Source organism: Rhinolophus ferrumequinum, chromosome 17 (assembly GCF_004115265.2).
Source record: "Rhinolophus ferrumequinum isolate MPI-CBG mRhiFer1 chromosome 17, mRhiFer1_v1.p, whole genome shotgun sequence".
Classification (NCBI taxonomy): domain Eukaryota; kingdom Metazoa; phylum Chordata; class Mammalia; order Chiroptera; family Rhinolophidae; genus Rhinolophus; species Rhinolophus ferrumequinum.
The window spans coordinates 14,241,704-14,263,222 of record NC_046300.1 but is presented as its reverse complement, the minus strand read 5'-3'; the positions used below and the strand labels follow the sequence as shown (position 1 = coordinate 14,263,222).

The 21,519-nt window shown below is 42.4% G+C and overlaps 1 protein-coding gene across 1 annotated transcript in view; it reads left to right on the top strand.

Moving 5' to 3' along the window:
- Positions 1 to 6,490: 6,490 nt before the first annotated feature.
- OXSR1 (oxidative stress responsive kinase 1) overlaps positions 6,491 to 21,519 on the top strand; it is an 82,033-nt gene continuing 67,004 nt past the window's right edge. Inside the window, exon 1 of the mRNA XM_033132565.1 lies at positions 6,491 to 6,884. Coding sequence (XP_032988456.1) covers positions 6,815 to 6,884 — 70 coding nt within the window. The 5' untranslated portion in view covers positions 6,491 to 6,814. The remainder of the gene's footprint in view (positions 6,885 to 21,519) is intronic.

The following is a 21,519-nucleotide window of genomic DNA, read 5'->3' as shown; positions in this document are numbered from 1 at the left end:
GAAATTACCCAACTACACATTGAGAAGAGAAAGGCTTTTCCCAGCTACAACACAGTCTGTACAGCTTTACTTTCTGACGACCATAGTGCAATATGCGGTTAGTTCCTCTTTGTTTTCCTGCTTTCAGGCTGTGTCCCAAGCCTTATCGGGTGCATAAGGCGACCCATTATAGCACTACTCTATAATAGTTACCACAAGCCACCAAATTAATTATTTTTCTTTCTAGGATTTTCATGAGTTCAATTCTTGGGCAGGGTATTCTGTAGGACACTTTTATATAATTCTACGAAAGTGATCAATGTGTGTTTTATTATCCTCATGTCCAACTAGATGCTCTGTGAGAGGATGGCATGGGGAGATTGGGGGGCGAATTGGCCTAGCACTCACCTTAGGGAGACCAAGTTACCTCCAAAACACTCAACCAGAAGAATCTGATAATACCGTGTTTCCCTGAAAATAAGACCTACCCCGAAAATAAGCCCCAGTTAAGATCATCAGCTGGACAGGTGCATTTAGTATGTTATGACATGACTGTATTTGAATAAAGGTAGATTGTTGTACGTGAAAAAATAAGACATCCCCTGAAAATACGTCCTAATGTGTCTTTTGGAGCAAAAATTAATATAAGACTGGGTCTTATTTTGGGGGAAATACAGTATAAGACCTGGTCTGATTTTTGGGGAAACACAGTAGTAAGATAACACCTTCTCTGTCTGCTGGATGGTGTGGCCAGAGCATGGATTCTGCTCTGAGGTCATAGGGAGCCCACCCACTGTCATGGTCTGCTGCCATCACCAGGGAAGTCACACCAGTTCTGGAGCCCAGGTCCCTTAGGGTGATGGGAGACAATCTCCTTTTTAGGCAGACTGCTCACAGCTACGCACATGGAGAACAGTTCGTAAATGTCTGTGCCCTGCATTTGATAGGGCATTTGATTGTCCCCATTTCCTGGTGTCCTGAAATTTCCAACTTAATATCCAGGCAGGCAGGGGCCTCTCTAATTTTGGTAAACCTAAAACCCCAAATTCACGTTGTGCAGGTTGGGCGCTAAAGGCAAACAAGGCTTCACACTCCACTGGGGATCAAAGATAAAGCCTGCATCAGATTTTGCTGTAAGAAATTAGGCAGTGCTATGAGATTTTAATCAGATTTTGCCTTAATCAGATTTTGCAGTAAGAAATTAGGCAGTGCCAGGAGCAACAATGATGCAGCAGTGGTATGACGTGACCAGCATCACACAGGTGGTGGCTGAAACCTGTTTTACCTGAGTAAGCAGACCTGAGTCAGACCTACGGTAGGCACTATTGCTTAACCTCCATCCCTGTAATGCTTTAGAAATACTCTATTCCCACCAACTGACAAATAAGAGCTATCACTTATTGAGCACTTACAAGTTAGGTCCTGTGCTAAGCATTTCCAAGAATTTCTGGAGGCAAGTTTCTTATCTTTCTGAGTTTGTTTCCTCATCTGTAAAATCAGCACAGAAGCCTCACAAGGCTATTTTGCTGACCCCATGAGGTATTTGTATCCCTTAGCACACATTGCCTGGCCGCGACAGGCACTTAAATCTGATTGTTGCTATGAAGATTTTGTTGGGCTTTTTACCTGAATTTATGTTTTAAAAGCTAGGCATTATATTCCATGCTGTCTGAAGCAATTCAGTTCTCGAGTTCAGAGACTGAGGGATACCAAGTTATCAGAAGATAAATATGAGTATTCCGTTCCTGAGTTTAAACAGTGAGCGATAGCTGCATTTTGAGTGTTTTTATAAACTACACCCACTTCGGAGATGATTTACTCCTGTCTAAGGTTGAGAATTAAACAGTATATACATTTTTGCAAATTTTCCTAAAAAGGAGAGAGAAACGCCTGCCACTCTTCATAAATTTCTCAACTATCCTCATGTTGCCCACCAATCTTAAGGTGGGCAAACAAACAAACAAACAAACAAACCGCAAACGCCACAAAAATCGTCTACTTCCTTTCTAGTGATAGGGTATCCCTAGATGACCTAGGGAACAGGTGACCCGCAGCCTAATTTGAAGTATAGAATATTCCCAAAAAAAGAAGACTGGCCATGTGGCAGCACAGGCTAAGTGCCCAGAAATAGTCTGGGTGAGGTGGTGAGTGTACCTAATATTTCCCTCAGGGCTGGAACAATCTCCAGAAAAGTATTCAAAGTAGGCGGGAGGCGAGGGTGACCTACAAGCTGAACCTGGCGGAGCCAGTCAGACTTGGACAGGTGGGGAAGGCAAGTGGCATTCCTGGAAGGAGAAATGGCCTGAACAAAGGGGCAAAGGGAGGCACAGTGAAACCAGGTTGAATAGAGTGTTCAAGTCCCCTCGGTATGAAAGAAGGGAAGGGTAGATTGCGGGGGTATCATAAACATTAGTACTGCCGAAGACATGAGAAACCAGACTTTAAGTCAGGCAACCAGGGACATCTCTATTGGAATTTGCGTGGGAAATAAGCTTTTGGGTTAACCCAGCCAGATTTTTGGGTTGCTACTTCAGCTAGGATTACTTACACCAACACACACTTTTTTTTTTTTTTTTTTTTATGTATCCTGAGTTGTCCCACATAATATACGCATATACAAGCAATTACCAGTTCTCTATCAGTGGCTACCTCTAAGGTTGTTTCCAGTTTTTCCTATTACAATAGCACTACAATAAACATTCTAATGAAATAGGTTTTTAGACATATAAAACCATTAAAGAGATAGTGTTTGAAACGTAGCAGCACCTAGGAACTCGCTCCACCTCAGTCAGGTATTTCCCATCTTTTGCTCACTCAGCTTGAGCTCATCCAGTTGGCATGGTGCCAGCAGGGGCAAACGGAAGCTACTCTCTGGCTCAGAATCTAGCTTGATGTTGAAACTACTTTCCGGCATGGACTGATTTTTTTCTCCCTACAATAACCTTTGCACCTACCTATTTCGTACAGGTTCTAAGTGCCTGTCGCTTTGGATATTCACTTCCTGGTTTTGCCAAGGTATCAGCTTCTCATCAGGCTCCTGACTCCTCGCTTGTTCATGTCTCCTCTCCTCTATCTCATCTATTTAATCAACACCGTGCCTGAATATGTATCTATGCATACTCCAGGCACAAGGTGGGATGCACACGTATGTGACGTGTGGGTGTTGCCCCTCTCCTACAAGAGATGACGTTCTACTACATGTGACATGTGGTAAGGGAATAGATGGGGTGGGGTGGGGGAACAGATTTTAGCAGTCTGTAGTTGGTCCCAGCACTGACATGGAACTGCTAAGAAAATCAGCTTTTGACAGAGACATAAAATCGTGCTTTTCTTTATATTCAGGTTTCTCATAGGGCACACATTAATTTCTAGATTTCAAAAACTTTCTTTCATTAATGGAGCCTATAAAACTTGAATTATTCCGGCTGTAATTACCACTTCAAGACACCACTAGTCTTGAAATCAGCCCTTGTTCCTCTACCCGGCAGGTGCAAAAAACAAACCACAATGCAGGTAAGTTGCTTAAAGGCAACAAAAAAAGAAGGGGGAGCATGAATGTCCTTTCTCTCCCGGTTAGTCAGTCCAGTGATTCTCAATTTTGTGGTTTACACATTGTAGTAGATGCTGTCTATAGATACTGCTGATACCCTTTGGCCTTCGACTCTGAAATTTGCTTTCAGAGTTCTAGAACACGAGGAGGACTGCCTGTGCATTCTGACTTTAGGAGCGTGCTTTCCCCAACACCGAGCTGGGCAGAAGTGCAGGAGCATTATAAAGAGCGAAAAGAGTTGGTGGGTCTATACCTCAGCTTCCTTGACTGCTAGTGGGACAATTCTGACCTGTGTTCCAGTTTCTCAAACTGCTCACAGCAGGACTGAGCCCGCACAATAGCCCCTCATGACTTTTCTTCCTTTCTTTCCTGTCTCACTTCTCCACTCCTTCAGAGCACCTGGTGGGGTCACCTCGTAAATAAACTATTTGCATATAAATCCCGGTTCAGAGCCTAATTTTGGGAGGAACCCAAATGAAGACAAGGACTCCTTTGAAAATGTGTGGAAAAACAAGCTCCCTCTGCCCAGGAAAACATGTCATACTTTTAAGAAACCAAGGTATGATTTGGTGAAATGTTGCTATTAGGGACAGGGTTCCCAAATCACCCTAGTTTCCCTTTTCTCCAATCCCCCAAAAGATTACTGAGGGAGCCATACAAAAGGACAAGCAGCCTAACAGGAAAGAGAGGATTAGTTTATTAATAGCTTCCAAGTGCCTAAAACCCCTTTGTGTTTACTCTTTGCATGGCTGGCTCCCTCTGTTTCCGCAAAGGTCTTCTCAGCACTCTCTACTATTCTCTATCACAGTACACTGACCTTTTCCTGCATGATGCTTTGTAACATAACTACTTATGTTTGCGTGGTTGTTTGCTGTTTCTCTACTAGACTATATGCTCCATGAAAACAGGAACTAAGTTGCTTTGTTTACCACTGTATACGCAATGTTTATGTCAGTGCTCTCACATGGAAGATACTCCATAAGCTGAAAAAGAGGTTTGAGGTTTGGGCTCTGGCCTCAAACAGCCACCACTTCCTTTCTCATTAAACACATGGAATCTTAACTTCTATCGGGTCGCATGGAGAAAGCCCAGGAGACGGGAGAAATAAAATAACCAGATCTGCACAACAGGTTCTGGCTCAAACCATCAAGCTATGTGCTTGCAGGAAGCAGAAGAGAATCTATTAATAACTGTATAGTGACCCTAACCACCAAGAAGGTAGGTCAATTAATATCCTGAATTTTCACTATTAGGTTAGTAGCTCCTTTTCACTGGGAAAGGGGAATAAAGGAAAGTGGCCAAAATCTCGTCCTACAGTACATAGTATTCTGTATATAATTTCAAAAGAGTAAAAAGAAAAAAAACCCATAAACCTTCTGAAGTCTGTCCATGATTCACACAGGGCAACAATCCCAGGTTAAGAATCTCTGGTTTATGGATCTTTCTATTGGTATAAATCTTGAGATCTCTAATCTTTACTATCAGAATTAGCTCCTCTTTGATGTGTTTGACCTCCACCCCTCTTCTCCCTGCTAAATGAAAAAGGCGACACATGGCAGTAAAAAAGGTGTCAGCAGTAATGGCTGAAATCAATTTCTACAGCAAGGTCTGTGCTTTGCCTTCAAACTGGGGAACTCTGGTACCTTTGCTGTGACTGGAATAGTCTAGCCTCTCAATTTCCACCTGTTGAAATCAACTTTTCAGGGTCTGGTACAAAAGCCACCTCCTCCACGAAACGTTTTCCAATCTCACTAACCAGGTGGAAACCTGCTAATAGCTCCAAAATGACTGCTTTAGTTCTGTGGCCAGTAGACCTTCTACAGCACAAGGGCTTCAGTGCCTGGCAGGCAGGGCCTCGGTGAGGGTCTCTTCCTTAATGACTACTACCGGTTTGAAAGATGTTCAACTGAGAACAATTTTGCACCTAACCCAATCCATGTTGATATGTATATTTTTTTCACTTCGCCAAGTGCGTCCGATTTTCACCTCATTAACTTCCCAATGGGCCTAAGTGGTCACCCTGAGAAAACTGAAGTTCAATGAGGTCACACAAAAGTCAAATCCCTTGAAACGACGCCAAACCGCGTGGGCCAAATCTCACTTGTTTAATGGCCCAAGCCGCGTCAGGGGAAACTCCCCCAACTTTCCGAGGCCCCAACACAGTTGCTCATTTGAGCTGCAGACCCAAACTTGAGAATGGATAGAACTCCCTCCCTGCCCAATAAGGGCTGCAGGGAGGCCGCAACCGGAGCTGCAGAGAGAACTTCCGCCTTGGAAAAAGTGTCGTCATTGGGCAAGCTTCCGGTTCCACTGTGTCCGTAGCCCAAGGCCTTTTATCCTAGTTGGCAGTCGTCCATATCCGAAGGCTACCCCACCCAGCTGCTCCCTCGGGTTTATCCACACCCTGCGGAGCCGTTTGCACGTCCTGAGGGTGTAATTGCTACACCGTTAACGTTGCTCCAGGGAAAGGGGTAAAACGAGCAGAGAACCAGCAACCTTGAAGAACTGGAGCCCTGGTGCTCAGGAAACGAACAGAGCCTGGAGGCGGGACTAACTTATGAGTGACGTCCACACACACCCATTGCCGTTCTGATTCCTTCTCAAACAAACCAATGAATGCGAAGACGGAGACGGCAACGTGCCCTCGCAGCCAGAAGGAGCCCCGCCCCCTCTAGTCGGCCGCCCTTTGGTCGCCATGTTTAGTGTGGCTGCCACCTCTGTGCTACTTTAGATTCTTCTGTGGCTCTCCGATGACCTCGCTGAACTCCTTCCTAAGCATTTCTTCCCTTTCACTGTCAAATTCCACCTTCTCGGGCTTCTTGCCTGCTCGCTGCTAATCCAGCCACACTTGAGATGGCGGCCGGGTAGCGGGCGCCGAGGCGGAGAGTGCCCGGCGCGGTGACGTCAGCGCGCTGCGTGTCGGCAGGTGGAGGGAGAAGGGAAAGTTTGGCCCGTGCGTGGGGCTGGGGTGGAGGGCGGGACAGAGGGGTTGGGCCCAGGCGAAGCTCCTGTCGCTGCTGCAGCTGAGGACGAGGACGAGGCCGGGACCTGGACCGGGCCGGGAGTGCGGGACGTGGAGAAGTAGGAGGCGAGGTCTACCGGAGCTTCGAGCTCCCGCCGCTCTGCCGCTCTGTGACCCCCTCACCCAAGCGCCGTCCGACCCGTGGCTATTCTTGAGGCGATTGGTGGGGTCGCGGCGGCAGCGGTTGGGGGTGGGGAAAGGCGCGGCGAGGAGACGAAAGAGGTCAGCGAGTTTGAGGGAGGACCGAGAGCTGTGCCGCCGTCATGTCCGAGGAGTCGAGTGCCCTGCCCTGGTCCATCAACAGGGACGATTATGAGCTGCAGGAGGTGATAGGTGAGAGCTGGCGCCGCTGAGGGGGGAGGCGCCGCTCTGGGTGGCGGATGACACGCGCGAACGTGGGGACCCGCGGGAGCTCCCGGAGCGCAGGACTCAACAGAAATTCTTGCGCGCTCCTGGGGCCGAGGGGATTGTAGCGCGCGTGGGTGAGGGTCTGGGTTTGTGCAGCGCGTGTGAAGAGGGGAGGGGAATTTGAGTGGCGCGCCTGTGCGGCAGGGTAGGGTGCGGTTTGAGGGGCTCGTGAGAGATCTGTGTAGTGATAAATGTTTGAACCTGAGCGACAGATGTTTCTTGGAGAGAAAGAAAAGTGCAGGCGTGGGACAGGCCTTTACGAGGCTATGCGAAAAATGGGATATTGGAGTTGTGGCACAGCCACCTATTTGGGGGATTGTGGGAAAGGGTGCTTTAGTTCATTCCCGCATCCGTGCGAGAACCCTTGAGTGCCCACGAAGTGCCAGGCATTGCTGGGGTGGAGCTGGGGATCCTCTTTAGATGAAGGTGCAGGTACCGCACTGAGCAACGTGGACACAACTTCCGACTGTTTGGAACTGACTTTCTGGTCAGGGAGGTAGACATTAAAAAAGTAGACAAAAAGAATTACAGGTTTTGGCAAGTGCTAGGAAGGAAATAAGATGTTCTCATGGGGAATAACCTGGAGATTTCCTAAGGGTGCTTTCAAGGAAAATTCTTTTTTCGAGGCATTTACTACCTTGAGCACTAAAGTATGAGGAGGAAGCTTAAGAGCCTAGGGAAGATTTTTCCTACTGAGGGATGAGAAAATGCAAAGGTCCTGAGGAGGGAAAGAGCTTGATGTGTTTTAGGATCTGAAGGAAGGAATACTGGCATAGAAAGGATAAAAGTGGATAGAAAGGTAAGAGACGAGGCCGTATCTTAGGGACCTCAGCTCTTGTAAGGATTTTGGAATTTTAAGTGTTATTGGAGGACTTCAAGCAGGGACATGACATAATCCAGTGGGTCTGGCTGTTGTGTGTGGAGTGGATTTGAAGGGGGTCCAGGAATACCAGTTGGCAGACACCAAACTTTCACAGACATAGATTGTAATTCTCAGAGAAGTACAGTAATTGGGGAAGTATGGGGACTGGAGATGGTGAAGTATTTGTTGGACATCGACTTTAGAAATCAAAAGGGGGTGGGGTGGGTTTAGCTAAACAGAAGCTTAGTCCAAGTGACATGAGCAGACCCCTGTGTACTGGAGGAACAAGATTGTCTACTTTACTAGATCAGCATCCTGTCTCAAAATTAGTTTTATAACAAGGGCTGGCTGAAAATTCCTTAGCTGTCTTGGTGTGTTTATTGTACAGTATGTGTTTTAGGGAAACTTGGCCATTTTTCCCCCCTTTTCTGTTGTTTCTAAACAAATCTGGGCTGAGTTTTATCTGAATGACATCACGTCTTCTTCCTTAAGTCACTTCATGGCCTGTGTTCTTGATACATGCTGAGTCTTGACACGTACTGGTTGGTTCTAAAGACAGCTAGCTAGGTCTGTCTGACTGATTGCTTCTGGGTCCCTCAGAGTTTCATACTGAAGAATGGGATTAGGTGGGAGTTTCCAAAGTGATGTCTGAAAAGTAAAGAAAGGGGTCCCTATGATCGTGTCAGAAGTGGAGTTTTGCTTTCCTTTTTGGTAAGGTGTACATCTTTCTAGGGTGAAGAGCATGCTTGTGGTCATTCTTAATGCCATTAGCTATTAAGGTGGCGTTGGACTCAAGAGATTTTAGAGACTGGTGTTCTCAGACCAATAGGGTGTCCAGTGAGTGGGGGAAAAAGGGAGTCAGCCCTCTGGGATAGGTTGGTATTCATCTCATTCTCAAAGTGGTCCATGGATAAAAGGTTAAGAACTCGAATGTGATTTGATCAGTTTTTTTTTTTTTTTTTGACAGGAAGCAGCATTTCTTGGTGGGTGTGAATAGACCACCTTATTTTTAAAAATAACGTTACAGACATATAGTTTAACCCATAAAATTCCCCATTTTTAAGTATAAAATTCAGTGATTTTTAGTAAATTTACTGTGTTACGCACCAATCAGCATAATCCAGCTTTAGGATATTTTCATCACCCTATTGAGATCCCTTTTGCCTGTTATAGTTAATCCCTGTTCCCACTCTGAGCCCTGGGCAACCACAAATCTACTTTCTGTCTCTAGAGTTGCCTTTTCTGGACATTTCATATAAATGGGATCATATAATATATGGTCTTTTGCGTTTGGCTTCTTTCACTTACCATAATATTTTTTCACTTTTTAAAACAATTTTATGAAGGTATCATTTATGTACCATAAACTCCACCTGTTTTAAGTGTACTGCTCTATAGTTTTTTAGTAAATTTACAGAGCTGTTCAATTATTACCACAATCCAATTTTAGAACATTTTCATCATTCCAAAAAGATGCCTCACATCCATTTGTAGTCACTCCCTGTTCCCACCCCCTGCTTCAGGCAACCACAAATCTACTTTCTGTCTCTATAGATTTGCCTTTTCTGGACATTTCATGTAAATATAATATGTGATCCTTTATGTTTGGTTTCTTTTACTTGGTATAATTATTTTTGAGGTTCAGTCATGTCGTAGCCTGTATTATACATTAGTCCCTGTGTTTGGATACCACTTGATGGACATTGGATTTCTGCTTTTTGGTTATTTGGAATAATGCTGCTGTGAGCATTCACATCAAATCTTCATGTGAACATGTTGCATTTTTCTTGAGTGGAATTGCTGGGTCACATGGTAAATTTATGTTTGACTTTTCATAGTGCCTGTACCATTTTACATTCCCATCAGTGATGTATGAAGGTTTCCCTGAAAGTAAGACCTAGCCAGACCATCAGCTCTAATGTGTCTTTTGGAGCAAAATTAATATAAGACCTGGTATTATATTATATCAGACCCAATATTATATTATACTATACCCGGTATTATATTATATTACATTATACCCGGTCTTATATTAATTTTTGCTCCAAAAGACACATTTGAGCTAATGGTCTGGCTAGGTCTTATTTTCGGAGAAACACAGTATATCCTTGCCACCATTTGTTTGTCGTTTTGGTTATAGCCATCCTAATGGGTGTGAAGTAGACTCTCACTGTGGTTTTGTTTTGCATTTCGCTAATGGCTAATGATGCTGAGCATCTTTCTGTGTGCTTATTAGCTTTTCATATATCTTCTTTGGTGAAATGTCTATTCAAATCTTTTGCCCATTTGGGTTGCGCATCGCGTTTTCTTATTTAACAATAAGGGTTTGTGTTAACGACAACTATAATGAATGTATGCATTCATTCTGGATGTGAATCTTTCACCTCATACGTGATTTCAGATATTTTCTCCCATACTGTAGCTTGTCTTTTCAATTTCTTGATGTCTTTTAAAGCACAAAAGTTTTGAATTTTGATAAGAGTTTAATTTATCATTTTTTTATCGATTGTGCTTTTGTTGTATCTAAGAAATCTTTACTAATCCAACATCATGGAGATTTTTTTCCTATGTTTTATTTTAAGTGTTATAGTCGTAGCTCTAACATTTAGGCCTCTGATACATTTTGAGTTAATTTTCTGTATGGTGTGAGATAAGGTGAACCATCTTATTTTGTAGATGAAGACACTCAGACCTAGAAAGGTAAAATGACTTGTCTAAAGTCGTAGAGCTAATTAGTGGCAGAGCCAATACTGGTGTCCACCTCTCCTGTTGTCTAATTCAGGATCCTTGTTCCTGCATCTGTATTTGATTTGTTTTCGAATATAAACTGGAAGATGGTGGTAATAGCCTGACAGATTAAAGGAAATATTCTTATAATGAAAAAGATCTGAGAGGAGCAAATAATTTTGTAGATCACCTTTTTGGATGTAGTAGGATTTATTCTCTTTTGTGTATCCTATTTTGTAGTTTTTTAAATGTTCTCCCTCTCATTAGTAAGTTTCCTAAAGTTCCTAACATCATTCCACTCCACTCCACACACACACTCACCCCATCTTTCCCACAGGGAGGAAAACAAAGTTTTTCTTTGAACTACAGCCTAGTACGAGTTGCAAGTCTCAATAAAGCAGTGTATTCTTATTCTAACTTTGCTTCCATACTGAAATGTTTGGAATACAGTATTCTGTAATCAGTTGTAGTCTTCAAAATAAATCTTTCGATTTCTTCAGGTTACACTAAATTTTTTTCAGGGAACAAATGATCGAGTCCAGAAAAAAAGGTTTCAGGGATCATTTGAATTTTCTGTTGTCAAAGGATTGTATTTTAAGGACATGCTATAATGTATGTTCTTTCTCATCACAGCATATTTGTTTGAGCTGTAAGTTTTTTCCACACATGCTACTTAGCACTATAATATTCGGGGGGTTAATTTCTTATATTCTGTTTTGTGAACTTTTTTTCTGGCAAAATCCTATTAGAGGAAAGAAAATTTCCTTCCTTGAATATAATAAAAGCATACAGATTGGGAATTCAAAGGACTTCCTTTTAAAGACTTGTATTATAACAATTATGCTTTGGCAAGATTTGAAGTTCTCTAAGTATAATTACTTCTAGAAAATGTTAGTATTATTCTCACTATAAATCATTCATCTTTTCAGTGTTTTTGAGCTCCTTCCTAACCTCTATTATTGTATTAGAATTTCTGACCCAGTGTTGTACTATATTTGACATGTGTTGAAGCAACTGTAAGAGTATGGGCTTGAGGGTTAGACTGACTGGATTCAAAACCTGGCTTTACCTCTTACCACCTATGTATGTGATCTTGGGCAATTTATACAACTGGTTTTAGAGTTAGCCTTTTGCCTCTAAAGAGGGATAATGGTGCCCATGTTAGTGGGGCTGTTTGGAGATTAAGTGTAATTGTTTGTGGAAAGTGTTTAGCTTGTATTGAATGCTTCGTAAAATGATTGCTGTTATTATCTCTGACTCTTTTCTCTTTCTCCTTGTCCTTACATTTCCTAATTTTTGGTATTGTCATGAAATAGTATTCAGTTTGAAATCTTGTAACACTTAAATATTTTGAACCTGTTTTAATGCTTAGTGCAACATCATTGCATCTTTTTTTCTTACTTCCAGATCTCATTCATGTTTTGATGGATCTAAGGATTTGTGTTGGACATGGTAGTACAACTGTATAAGGCCCTGCCACCCATGATATTATTGCCAGTAATACAATATGATGGCAAAGTGGGAAACCAGTCTGTCCAGGGCTATGCCATGTGGCTTTTATTGGAATGCATCTTGAAAAGTCTTGATAAACATTTACTGTTTACCTCAGACTAGGTTTAGAAAATCATTCTTTAAGATCTGTTTTTAGTAAGGTATGATTCACCCAGCTTTGAAACTTTGGTGAAGGCAACCCACTAGCTTGATTCTCTACTTTCCCCTCTCCTTTTTTATTTTCATTAGTTGTTCACTAGCCACACATTTTGATGTCTAAAGTAGTGGTTTCCAAATGCAGATCCTAGGATCCTACCTCTATCTAGCCCCTCCATAAATGTGAAAGACATAATGCTGTATCAGTAGAGTGATGCTTAATGGTTAGTGTATTTTCTTCCCCTGATTGAAAGACTTAGCTGTGGTGACATTTTCATTAAGGCCAGTTTGAGACCCACAACCTTATAAAGTTGTAGCAAATAGGGATTGCGTTTAGCTTCATGTAGTGGGAAACAAATAATAGTAGCTTAATAAAATACTTTTTCCTTCTTTATATAACAAGAAAACTGGAGTGGCAGCCTAGCTACCATCGGGCACCCAGGCTGCCCGTTTTTCACTCCACCGCACTGAGCATGTGACTCTCATAGTGGCAAGAGAATTGTTCCACTCCTCGCCTCGTGCTTGTGTTCCAAGCCGGAAGAATATGGCAAAGGGACAAAGGCACGTGACAACTCATTTGGCTCCCTTTCAAAGGACTTTCTTTCCTGGAAGCCTTACTCAGTGACTTCCATGTCTATTTTATTGGAAGTGTGTAATTTGGCCATTTGCACGGGAGGCTGTGAAATTAAGCTTTTCAGCTGGGCACATGATTACTTCCAACAAAGCAGGTCAAAGTTTCTTTTATTAAAGGAGAAGGGAAAATTGTATGTTGGATAGGCAACTAAAAATGTTGGCCTCATTTTTTCTTTTTAATTAAAGTAGTTAAATAAGACATCGCAAGTAAATAATTTAACCTGACACATAGTAATCAGTTAATAAATGTTAGCTTTAATTTAAAGAGGCAGCTGCCTACCAATTAAGAGCGTGGTGTTGAACCATCATGTAGTTCTGGTTTCTGGACCCCACTCTGCCTCTCATAAGTCTCACTTTTGCTTCCATTGCTTTTCTTGTACTGCTTTGTAAGATCACTAATACCTAACTCATGGGATTATTGTGAGGATTAAACGGGAAAAAGAAAAGCAAGTATAGAAAGTGCTCAGCATAGTACTTGGTACACAGAGAAAGTGTTCAATAAAAATTCATGTTCATCGTGGTAATTGTGAGGTAATGCCCATGAAAACTGGCCTGTTTTGTGTTTGTTCTGCCCCAAGAGAGTCATTTTTTTCTTGACAATACATGCCAGTACTTTATTGATTAATCTATTCAACAGATATTTGTGAATTCCTCTTATGTGTCAGGCACTGTTCTGAATGCTAGAGATACAGCAGTGAAGCAGACAGAAATCCCTGCTTTTTTGGAATTTATAATCTAGTGGTGTTGAAGGACAAAAATGAAGCAGGGAAAGGGGTTGGGGATTGGGGATAGAGGTGAGTTTTAAGTAGGTCAGTGAAAGCGTCCCTAAGAAGGTGACATTTAAGGGAAAACCTGATGGAGGTGAAGAAGTGAATGCTGTGGTTATCTGCAGGAAGTGTGTTCCAAGCAGAGAAACTGCAGGAGCAAAGCCTTGAAGTAGAAGCATGCTGGCGTGACTAAGCGTCAAGGAACTGAGAGTGGCTGGAGCAGAGTGAGACAGAATGGAGAGGTGGGCAGGTGAGCGATCTGAAGTGGTCCTGACCGGCAGATCGTGTGAAGCCTTGGCAGTCATTCTGGGTACTTTTGTGGGTGGCTTTTGCTTTGAGTAAGATGGAAAAATAATTGCCGGTTTTGAGCAGAGGATTGATACGACCTGACTTACTTTGAAAAGGAGAATTTGGGCTGGAGAATAGTTTTGGAGTGGAGAATAGTTTTGTAAGTGGTGCAATGGTGGAAGGAGAGGTTTTCCAGGGGAGAGAGGGAGCAGTGGAAGTAGTGAGAAGCAGTCAGATGCTGGATATAACATATTTTGAAGTTAGAGTTCTGCCCTTAGGATTATATGAGAAAAGATTAGAAGGTTTTTGGCTGGAGCATCCAGAAGGATGTAAGAGTTAGCATCCGTTCAGATGAGAGATCACCAGAGTGAACAGGAGGGAGGGATGACTCATTGCAAAACCATCAGGCTGCTTGAATAATTACTCAAAGCATATGGTAGGGTGTCTTTATTTTCATCTTTGTGTGGAGAGAATGGCATGATTTTTTGACTATTCTTACATCTGTTTCACCAGTTCTAGGAGCTTTACTTTTCAGCGTGACTCTGACAAGAGACCTTATTTAGAGAAGTGTTTGCAAAATTGTAAGTTCCTGTATTTTCCATGGTTCAGGTGACAATGCCTTAGTCATCTTTCAGAATGAACCGTCTGGGCTAGTTCTTTAGTGAATGCAAAACCTTACTACAGAATACTTAAAAACAAAATTTTTAGAACGTACATCTGCTACAGTGATGGCTGGCCAAAATTTTTGGGGAAATATGTACAACTGATTAGGTTCACTTGATTTATTTTTCTCCTTACAGAATAATATGCATTTGTTACTTTCTCTTAAATTTTTGAGTCCAGTAAAGTGGAGAGAGATACTCTGAACGTTTTTTTAGTCCTCATGTCTTTGAGTAGCTCCTTTTCTGTCTCAAGAGATGAAGTTAGCCAGTTTGAAGGACTTTAGGAGATAGTTCACTCATGTTTTTGCACATAAATCCATTCTGGTGTGTAATGTACAGTAAGACTGAAGTTAAGAACTAACTAGGAGAGGACAGAAGAAGAGTGAAGAAGTGGGGACGTAGGGGATGGTGCATTGAGATGCAGCACGGTGTAATATGGTGACAGTTTGGATTAGGCTGTTTTATTGGAAATTGTTTTACTTTTTCCATTGTAGTAGTATTCATATTAGACTAATGCCTAGTAGAGGTCATTAGAGCAGTAGAGCAGCAGGTCATTAGAGACTAAGTCATTTCTAAGAGTACCTTTATACATTCGCATGTGTGTTTGTACTGAAATAAAAGTTTTACAAAATAGCATTTTCTTTACTATGTGCAATGCAGACTGATGTTTTCTTTTTTATTCTATTTAAGAAAAATGATGGTGAAGCTCAGTAAGTTGACTTGTAGTTTGAAAAATTCCACCTGAAGAGATGAAATGTTTTAAAATTTGTATCTCTAATCGTATGTTTTAAAATTCTTGTAAAAATTGATGAGTAGTTAAAATCATTATACATTTTAAGATATTCTTCCCTATCCTCATATTTACATGAGTAGTTTGTATTTTCTGTTAAGAAAAATTTTTTGAGATGACAGAACGTCATTGACTGTTCTGAATTAGTGGTATTGAAAGTAGGGAGTTTTTACTGCATCACCATAATCCTTTATGTTAGTACCTTAAAATATTTGTGATTGCTGAACAATGTTTTGGTATTTGTTTTGGGAAGATCATATGGCAGTCAATGAAAGTGATTGTTGAAGAACTGGAGCCTACACATCTCTTTATCATCAGGTGTGGGAAACGTTTAGCAACTTCTTTTGGCCATTTGTTAAATTACAGCAGGATTTAATATCTTGCTCCTAGTGAGATTTATTAAGTGAGTGAATCTTTCAGTGAAAAAAAGGTACGTTAGTATATAAACAATTATGATTGGTAATACCTAGGTTTAGTGTTTCATTATTATAGTGAAATTAATTCTGTGTTTAATGATGACTAGGAATTGATAACAACTAAACTTAAAATCAGATATTCCCTATCTATATTTTTAACCACAGCGTGGTTTTGGTTTCTGTAGGACATGCCATTAGTATGTTTAAAGATGGTATTTCAGATTTTAAGTGTATGAGAGAAATAATTTTGAATTACCTGGGGGTAGAATAACTTGTTTGAGAATTAATCCTAGTTAAAAAGAATACCACTAGACAGTACATTTGTGAAAATTAAAATGATAAAGGGACCATATTTACATATTAGAAGATGTCTGTTATCTGGGACCAAAGGTACCCTGTGGAGGCCACATTACTCTTCTGTGACTTGAGATGCCTGTCTCATCTTAGCCAGACAGATATGTGACCTGCCTGATTAGCTTCCATGCTCTCTGGTGTTTCACAGAGTAGGGCAGTGGCCTCTCACTGAAGCCAAGAGAGAGAATTGATAAGTTTTCTTCTGAGTTTACACACAGCAGGAATTAAGAGAGGAAGGGATGGGAGTGGGAGGAAACAATGGTAAGTACTAACATTCTGCCGAACTTTGACCTCTACTCATATACTGAATAGAGAGAGCTCAGCCAAGAAGCAGACAAACTGCAAACTATCTCCATAGTAGCCTACTGGATCATTTTTATCAAGCAATGTTAGTGCACCTAAACCAGTGTCAAAATAGTTCAAGTACACTGTTGGATGATGTCATTGAATGGTAAATGTGTTCTTGAATATTAGATTTTATTTTGAATTTTACATTACGTGAAATTTGTGCACAAGTTTTCACTTAGTTTGTTATAATTATGATTTGGATCTGTCCATGTCAGTGTTGACTATGGTAGTGTATGTGTGCTTCACACAATTCTGTTGAATGATATAGTTATATTTGTTAATTGTTTTCAATTTTTGATGTTTGTAGCACATTAATAGAAATTTGGTGGCGTACTTGAAGAGATTTTTTAATAGCAGCTTTATTGAGATTCACGTACCATAAAATTATCCCTTTTAAAGTGTACAATTCATTATATTCATATAGCTATGCAACCATCACCACTAATTCCAGAACATTCTCATAGTTCCAGAAAGCAACTCCATATCCATTAGCAGCACACCTCATTCTCCCTTTACTCTCGTCCCCGGCCACCACTAATCTGCTTTCTGTCTCTATGGATTTGCCTATTCTGGATATTTCATGTAAATGGAATTATACTATCTATGGCCTTTTGTGTCTGGTATATTTACATAGCATATTTTCAAGGCTCATCAATGTTGTGACATCTATCAGTACTTTATTCCTTTTTCTTTTGTCTTTTTCTGATGATAAAATGTTCCTTTTCCATTCCCAGTTAACTTTCTTAATAGTTTCTCTGTATCCTGAGTTCTGGTCAAGGTGGCAGAGTAGGTAAATGCTGTGCTTGCCTCCTCCTGTGACCACATTAAAATTGCAACTAATTATAGAACAGTTAACCTAGAGAACCATCTGAAGACTAGCTGAACAGAAGTCTTACAATAAGGATATAAAGAAGAAACCACCTTTAGACTGGTAGGAGGGGTGGAGATGCAAAACGGGCTGGTCCCACATCCACGTGTGGCGTTTGAGAATCTGGAGACATATCTCAGCTGCAGAGGTCCTTCCTGAAGAGCGAGGGTTCCTCGCCCCACGCCAGGCTCTGTAGCTGGGAGCACCAGTGCTGGGAAGAGGAGCCCCATGGCATCTGACTAAAAATCTGTGGGGATTTCTTTTGTCCAGGTGAAATGGAAGGTGGCTGGAAACCCAGGTGTCCTCTTAAAGGGCCTGTGCACAGGCTGTCTCCCACCCAGGCACTCATCCTGGGCTGCCTTGTAGGGACTACAGCTCAGGAGGTGCCAAAGACATGTGAAGTGACTGAGCTGTGTGGCTTCAGAGCAAGGGCTGGGGGGAAACCACCATTGTCCCTGTGTTGAGTCCTCCCGTGTAGCCGGTGGGCAGACATCATCTTTTTCATGTTGAGCCCTCTCCCTACACAGCCAAATCTGAATTTTCATTTGTTTGGTGAGCTCTGTTCACTCTGTTATGGTGACTTGCTGGGACTCTGCCACACTGAATTTGCACAAGGCCAGAGGCTTTTTTTGCAACTGGTAGGCAGTATGTTTGTCCGCACTGCAGCTTTTTTTGGACAACTCTTGTGGGTCCATGGATCCCAGGCTGATGGTGGCTGGCTACAGTGTGCTCTGAGATTTTTGCAGAGTGGCCCCGGGCTCAGAACTGGGGTCAAACCTTAATCTCCATTAACCCCATGAACACCACTTACCCCATGTTGATAACTCCCTGAGACCCTGCCCCACCCAATTCCTGTACAACCTGAGGTTCTTTCAGTAACTGAACCTTATGGGCAGCTGGCAGGTGGCACAGGCCTCAGCATGCCCTGGGCCTTTTGCTAAGCTGCCTCTGGCCCGGTACTGGTGATGGCTGGCCTTGGTTCCCAGCATGGCCCCTCCTACACATCTCCAGGTCCAGCACAGGCAGCACAGACCAACTGTGGATCGCTTTATAGCTCCTACCAGGTAGCCCTGGACCAGTCATAGGCATTGGTTGACCTTTACCTGCACAAGAGCCCCTCCCAAGATGCCCCAGAACCAGCACACCCAGTCGCCAGCTTTAAACCACAACAGAAAGCACTCAATTAGCCCCACAAGTGGCACGCCCAAAGGGTGGCCTCCACAGGCACCAGAACCCACTCGAGTGAATTCCACTCTGTGTGGTCAGCCCTAGCAGAGCAGCTTGTACACTGTGGTCGTGGCCAATCCTCACAGCCAGTAAGCCTGAGGGTCAGTCCCACCCACTGACATGCCAACAGCAGGCAAGGCTCAACTACAACAGGAGAGCACACACAACCCACACAAGGGTCACTCCTGGAACATACAGCTCAGGTGACCATGGAGACTGCAACACTGGGCCCCACAGGATAAGGACAACATAAGGCCACTCTGCCAAGACTGGGAGATGTAGCAGATCTACCTAATACATAGAAACAAATACAGAGACAGCCAAAATGAGGAAACAATAGTTTCTGTGTATCCTTTCAGAAAACTTAACATATATGTATATCCTAATAGAGTATTTTGCTCTTTGCTTTTTTCCTTTTTGAAATTTAAGTTTTAAAGTCCTAGATGTTATACTGCCATATACTTCTTTTAGTAGATTTAATTAGTTCTTTCACAGGCTGAGACAGGGTCTTATTAAAGTAAGTGTTCTCTAAAGTGAATGTTGTGTATGAGAGTGTGTAGGTAATATTTCCCCCAGAGTATTGAAAGCATGTTGCATTTTACAGGAAGCACTCTGATCGAAGTTGCTTTTTCTTTTTCTTCCCCCCCTTCTTTCTCTTTCCCCCTCCCCACTCCGGTTCAAACTGTTGTTTCTCAGTCTAGTTGTATAGGACACAGTTGGTATGGACACACTGGCCCATGCTGCTATTATGAGCCTTGCGCTCCCCCGGCTGAAGCCGTCGGTCGCCAGTCGTTGGTCGGCCGCTCATAGCAGCTCGCGACAGCTCTCGCTGGCTGCCGGCTGCTCATGCTGGCCACCGGCCACTCATGGCGGCACATGGTAGCCCACGGCAGCACATAGCAGCCCATGGCAGCACACAGCAGCTCACGATGGCTGCCGCCCACTCCTGCTGGCTGCTGGCCACTCATGCTGGCCACCGGCCACTCATGGCGACACAGTAGCCCACGGCAGCACACAGCAGGACACAGCAGCTCACGCTGGCTGCCGGCCACTCACGCTGGCTGCCAGCTACTCGTGCTGGCTGCTGGCCATTCATGCTGACCACTGGCTGCTCATGGTGGCACACAGTAGCCCGCGGCAGCACACAGCAGCCCACGCCAGCACACGGCAGCTCACACCAAACTCCGGCTGCTCACGGCAGCCCAGCTCCAGGGAGAGCTGTTGTTCACAATCTTAGCTGTAGAGGGCGCAGCTCACTGGCCCATGTGGGAATCGAACCGGCGACCTCAGTGTTAGGAGCATGGTACTCCAACCACCTGAGCCACTGGGCCTGCCCGAAGTTGCTTTTTCTTAACATAATTACAGTACAATACATATAGCACTTTTTCTTCTCCCTTGCTCTGTTTGCCAACACTTTGGTGAAATTACTTTGTATTTGGGAAGAGGATGGATGAGAGAATGGAGAGGAAAGGGGGAAGAATTTAATGATTGCACATTTTTTCTTTTTTGTGGTGTTTACAATTCATCTCTACCCAAGGCTGAGTATTTTTACAGGAGAACGTTTAGTCTGTGGTAATACCAGTGATTAAAACGTTGGAAAAAACTACAGTTTTAATGGAATGGGTAGAGGTGGTGAGTTGGTGGGGATAATTTGTCCTCATGTATTTTGGTAAAGAATGAAGTACTTTAGAAGCGTAATAAACCTACATTATGCCAAATACTTGAGGAGACATGGCAGTGTCTTTTAACAGTTTAAATATCTAACAGTAAAATAATGTGTGAATAAACAAATATTAGTGACGTTGAGCGTTACTATATCTAGGCACATAGTCTGGAAATGAAGACTTACCCTGTTAATAGCAGTGGAGCTTAAGTTTGAATCTAAGTGTGTTTTCCATGGTGTTTCCCAAAGTTAGGTGAGTTTTGAGTTGGGCTTTGAAAGGAAGGGGAGGTATGGATTAATGTGTAGAAAGCAGGGTGAATGGCTTGCACAAAGACATGGAGATGGGGATAAAATAAATTGCATCTGGAGTATGGAAAATTAGTTAACGTGTTCAGTTTCAAGTATCACAGTATCAAATAGCTGCTGTGCTTTAGTGATCTGAGGAGTGACATTGTGCAAATGGTGTTTGAAGATTATTTTAATGGTAGGGGATGAATTGAGGCCTAGGCACTTTTTTAAAACAATCCACAGAATTCAGATTTTGCTGGTTATATGTGTACTGTACTTATTTGTGTGCATGTGTGTATAGTTCTATGCAGTTTTATTACGTGTAGCTCCCCCTAAACTCAACGTACACAACTGTATCCCACTCTAAATTCCGTCATAGTCCCTTTAAGCCGTACTTAACCCCTCTCTCCACATCCTTAATCCCTGGCAACCACTAATCTGTTCTCCGTGTCTATTATTTTTGCTATTTCAAGAGTGTTACGTAAATGAGGTCATAAAACATGTAACTTTTTGAGATTGGCTTTTTTTACTCAGCATACTGCCCATGAGGTTCTTCAAGTAATTGTGCATATCAGTGGTTTGTTTATTTTTGTTGCTAAGTAGTATTCCTCCATATGGATATACCCGAGTTCGTTGAACCATTCATCTGTTGAAAGATATTTGGGTAGTTTCCAATTTGGGGCTATTATAAATAAAGCTGCTATGAATATTTATATTCAAATTTCTGTGTTACTATATATTTTTATTTCACTGGGGTAAATACCCAAGCATAAAAATGCTGAATAGTACAAGTCCATTTTCAGTTTTAAAAGAAATAGCCAAACTATTTTCCAGAGTGACTATACCAATTTTTATATTTCCACCAGCATTTGGTGTGTTATTTAAATTTTTTTTTTCACCTATTCTGATAGGTTATCCCATCTCTACTGAACTGCTTTTGTACTTTTGTTAAAAATCAATGGGGCACATTGCTGCGAATCTATTTCTGGGTTCTTTGTTCTGGGGTGTGTGTGTGTGTGT